At 38.9% G+C, this 5,039-nt stretch overlaps 1 protein-coding gene across 1 annotated transcript; it reads left to right on the top strand.

Moving 5' to 3' along the window:
* Positions 1-1,848: 1,848 nt before the first annotated feature.
* foxq1b (forkhead box Q1b) lies at positions 1,849-3,323 on the top strand. Its single transcript, XM_065256990.2, has one exon. It carries the CDS (start codon positions 1,865-1,867, stop codon positions 2,906-2,908), a length of 1,044 nt encoding a protein of 347 aa, XP_065113062.1. The 5' UTR covers positions 1,849-1,864; the 3' UTR covers positions 2,909-3,323.
* Positions 3,324-5,039: the final 1,716 nt, after the last annotated feature.

Below are 5,039 nucleotides of genomic sequence, written 5' to 3'. Positions count from 1 at the left end.
GGAGAAAAATCGTTTGACATACTTCTTAATTGTCAGTTTAAAGCCTGTTCGTGTGTTCAGTCTGCTGGAAATAATTTCGTCTTGGAATAGAAAGCAAAATGAGTAAGCACAGAATAGAAACTCTATCTGACTGCAGCGGTTGGAGCCGCACACAATGCCAAACGGCTAAATTCATATTTATTTGAGTTTATGAGTGGGGAAGCAGTCAGGGTTTTTGAATAAATCCAGGGATTTTCAGAATAGTTTTAATCTCTTAACAGAAATGAGGCCAACTTCATACATCGGGACGTAATTTATTTCGAATCATCAAAGTAAAAGGTCTTGTTATTTATAAATGAAGTAGAGCTGTGTTTCGTGTGTGGTTTTTGAGAGTGGATTTAGCGGCTGGATTGCAAGGTCTTTAAAAAAGGAAGATTTTTTTACATACTTTACTTTTGTCTAAGAGGTTAGGTGACTTGTGGCCTTTTACCATATATCAGTCAGAAAGATAACTGAATTCACAAATTTTCCTGAGGTTTCATTTATTAACTCTATACACGCATGCCTTCTTATCGTACCTTATCGTACGACTTTTCCATCAGTAAGCATCAAACTTGTTGTGGAAATTAAAGTTATGGTAACCAACAACCCAACAGTACACGCTCAGACCGTCTCCATGGAGAACTATAAAAAATTGTGCATGTATGCCTATTTGTGTGTGTTTATAGGCACACACCACAAGTCGTACAGGCTTGTTTGCCTGCCACATGAACCCAGTAAATTACACACACCATCGGAGCACAAGAGAATGTTTTGGATTCACTTGAAGAAAAAATATCCCAAAGGCTTTATGTAGGTGGAGCACGAAAGACAGTTAAATGATTATCACTCACCTTAGGGCACTTGAGGAACTTGTGAAACTTCATGACCTTTCACTGTGCCTTCACCTGTATGTTCTGCGTGTAAAAGGGAGAGAATAAATTGTCTCAATTGGATTTTTAGAGTGTGTATGTATTTTTTCATGCCCCTACCTAAATATAAATAAGCTTTAACCTGCGTGTGACCTCTGTGGGGCATCCCATCCCCGTTCTTTATGACATGGGTATGTATGGCCATCGTCCAAGTGCATCATATATATGATAAACTTCCCCGTTCTTTTAAAAGTCAGCAACTGCCACAAGCAAATAGTTTAACTAAACATGTAAACATAGTTTACAAAGAGTGATCGTGAGTGACACGTTGAAGTCAGGTATTGGGTGCGTCAGAATGAGGTGTGACATTCCACATACCGTGGCGAGGTCACCTTGCCAATTTCACAGTTAAGATGAATTAGCAGGCATGTTCGTTCTGTCTAGCAGAGTATTTTTATCTGAATAGCATTGTTTAAAAGAATGAGGAAATCCAATTCACTGTTTGTACTCCTAGAAGGATAGAAGGAATACCTTCTTTGAATTAATAAGGGAGTTTGTAAAAAGCTGTGTGGTTCAATTAAGAAACTGTAAGATCCATAAAACCTTTCTGTTGTACAAAAGGTTTTTTGTAGTGTAGGCTATTATTAAAGGGAAGAAAATAATGGTTATTTTAAGACTAGCATCTTTTTTGAGAAATCAAAAATGGTTCTGTAACATTATTAGCACCTTTATTTTTAATTTGTTTTTATAATAATGTTTTTATCATAATATAGTTTGGCTGCTTGCCCACTATTCAGATCCAAAAATGTTTTTTTCTCTCACTCCTTTGCGTGCGTATTCGTACCCCCACGAAGGCAGGTGAGCATCTCTAAATCTTCATCTCACGCGAATGCTTTCGGAAGAATAAGCCACGCCCCCGTGGGCGGACTTGCTCTGTTATTATATTAATGCACGCCGGTGCGCTCCGTGATCCCATGAGGACTTTCAACCGACAGGAAGTTTCTAACATACCGCTGATAGAGATTCAGCTGTTTGCATTGCTGTTCAAAACAAGTAACAGGACTCGGCAAATAAGCAGTGGACAGAAGCACTTTACAATGAAGTTGGAGATTTTCTCCGCGAGTCGCCTTGTGGACAAGCCGCTGGACATTTGCACTGACATGGACGTGAACGTGCCTTCACCACTGTCCACCGAGGAGGAATTGGGCTCGGATGGAGACTGCTCAGCCAACAGCCCGGGACCAGGTGCACCCGTTTCAGACGGGAAGGGCAAACCATACACGCGCAGACCCAAACCACCATACTCCTACATCGCGCTCATCGCCATGGCAATTCGGGATTCCGCTACCGGCCGCCTCACGCTTGCCGAAATAAATGAGTACTTAATGAAAAAGTTCCCGTTTTTTCGGGGCAGCTACACTGGGTGGCGGAACTCTGTGCGCCATAACTTGTCATTGAACGACTGCTTTATTAAAGTGCTGCGAGATCCCTCGCGTCCGTGGGGGAAGGACAATTATTGGATGTTGAACCCGCAAAGTGAATACACGTTCGCGGACGGCGTTTTCCGCCGGAGGAGGAAGCGCATCAGTAAGAAGATGCAGAACGGCTCGGAATCCCGGGAGCGCGCACCTGTGGATGACAGTCAGGTGTCGGCGCGCGACGAAAACACAAAGTTTTCCAGTTCCTTTGCCATAGACAGCATCCTGAGCACACCGTTTACGCGGAGAGAGCAAATCACAGACAGTTCGTGTTTTGGTACTAGACTCATGTTGTCAGCAGCTCCGCGCTTTCTGCCGGTTGTCATGGCTTACCCAACATCCACCGTGGCGCATGCGCCGCAGAATGGATTCCAGATGGGTTCTAAGCTGTCGCATTCGTTTCCACTGTACAGGTGTGATACGGCGGACATGAATCGCATGTCAGACATACCCAATTCCTTTACTGGTTTGGGACACTCTCCATCTACTGCAAAAGTGACTGGATATCACCCCTTCAGAATAGACTCATTGCTGTCGTGAAATAACACACACAAACACACCAATTATGTGCACTTTCCTCTGGTAAATGGTATGAAACTGTTCTGTGTGTTTATCGTGATTTGCGCTCAAGCACAAGTATGCATACCTACTGTAATGATACTGCATGTTTGCTCTTTAGACCTCTTGTTAGATGAATCAATGTCACGCCGGTGTACAGTGTTTACTGATTCCAATTTCATTTCTTGTAAACGATGGCATTATGCCAGTAATAATGTATATTATATAAATGTTTGTATTTTTGTTAAACTATTTTATGTTATTATTATTACCTCTTTACGTGCGTTTGTTGCAATGATGTTTGTCTGGAGCTGTGCTCTGTCTGACGGATATCATAACCCAGTTGTACTTGCATCAATAAAAGAAAAAGAGAGAGAATAAAACTTTTCCATCATTCCTCTGTATGCGTATCTTGATTTTATAGTGTCATTTTCTCACTTGCTTCTGAAAATGTTTAATCACCAATACAATTTACTTATATGAGTCTCTAGGTATTTTCGACTAAAATCCTGCATGCTGCTGTTTTGGGTATAGCCTCTAATAAAGGATATGTTAATTTTTTACACATTGTTTTGTGTTATTTTAACACATTATGTGTCATTTCATGTTGATTTTATATTCAAAAAGATAGAAGGGACAACACAAGATTTGTTAAAACAACACAAAGTGTGTTCCAAAAATAACACAGAGATGTGTCTAGTTAGATGTGTCTAGTTAAGACACATTTTGTGTGTCTACGTTTCGTTAGCCTTTAGACTTGTTAGCCTTTATACAATAGTATACACCGAAACATGACGCTTTTGTGAAGTTAAATGTTATTTTTTATTTTTGAATTATATTCAGTGAAACCTGATGCAGCATAATCCCTGTTGCAGTTAATACAGAAAATACAGTTTTGTGGTTATTATTTATATTTGATCGTTACAGTTGTATGTGTTTTAAGCATATAACAACAATATATTAACTAGGCCTATTTTAGGTAAACAACCCTAACCTACCTGTTTATAAAAATATATTTCAAAATTATATATCAATAGTGCTCCTGCAGCTCAGAGCATTGCATTAGCAGAGCAAAAGGTCATACGTTCGGACCCAGTAAACAAACACAGGATACTAATAAAAATTTAATGACTTTTATGAATGATTAAGTAGGTAGCATTTATTTTATCAGCTAATGCCAACAATTTAAAGATTTAAAAACAATGTGAGGAGGACAATGCCTGCGTTTCAAACTAAATTGGAACTGTAATTTCAAAAGTTATAAAAATTGCAAAGACCATATACCCAGGTATTTCTTTAGGCTATAAGAAATTAAAATTTAATAAAATACGGAAGTATGGTCAGTATTACAAAACTAAGGGCGATCAATAGAGCATATAGGGCTATGATAGAAACAAATGCTGCACCCAGAAGCATAAGCTATACATTTAGTTTAAAAGGATTTCAAAATAACATATATACCAGTAAATAATAAACTAAACTGCGGAAAATTTTACCGTTGTATAAATCTCACAACTGTTTCGGACAAGATATTGCAATTATTTTTGCACGTTTATGCAAATGTGCCGACCTCCATTAAAAATCCAAAATGCCTGCCATGTTTTTAATTCTTTCCCTTCTTTTATTCTAAACACTTTATAAAACGTTGCGTTAAAGTAAGTGTGCGTGATTCTACATTTAATGTTTTGTTCCTTTTTCGTTTTCTACATTTATTTTGTCAAAAACATAAAAACAGTTTTCGCTGTCCGCGGTACTGAAACGGGGTCATCTTTTCCTTTTCAATTTGAGTGTTCGCAGTCACATTATTTAGTTACATTGACAGCACTGTAATTTTTACAGAGACCAGAAACGAGCATGATAAAACGCAGACCAAAATCTGCAAAATGTTGCCTCTCTTGACTAAACCCTTCTTTTAAGGTTCCCTATTTGAATAGATAAATGGACATGAATACACCTAAATCGCAAAAGCAAGCCATTGATCACAGTGGAGAAACGAGCTCGAGGCTGGCCGGGGTACGTCTAGGTAGCTGAAACTAATAAAGTAAACTCGTCGTGATTACACGTGTAACTAAAAACCCGCAAATGATATCATTGTGTCTGGCAACTTTGTAAA

Source organism: Paramisgurnus dabryanus, chromosome 12 (assembly GCF_030506205.2).
Source record: "Paramisgurnus dabryanus chromosome 12, PD_genome_1.1, whole genome shotgun sequence".
NCBI classification, from domain to species: Eukaryota; Metazoa; Chordata; class Actinopteri; order Cypriniformes; family Cobitidae; genus Paramisgurnus; species Paramisgurnus dabryanus.
The sequence above is the reverse complement of the archived record's forward strand: the minus strand, read 5'-3'. Positions and strand labels throughout refer to the sequence as shown.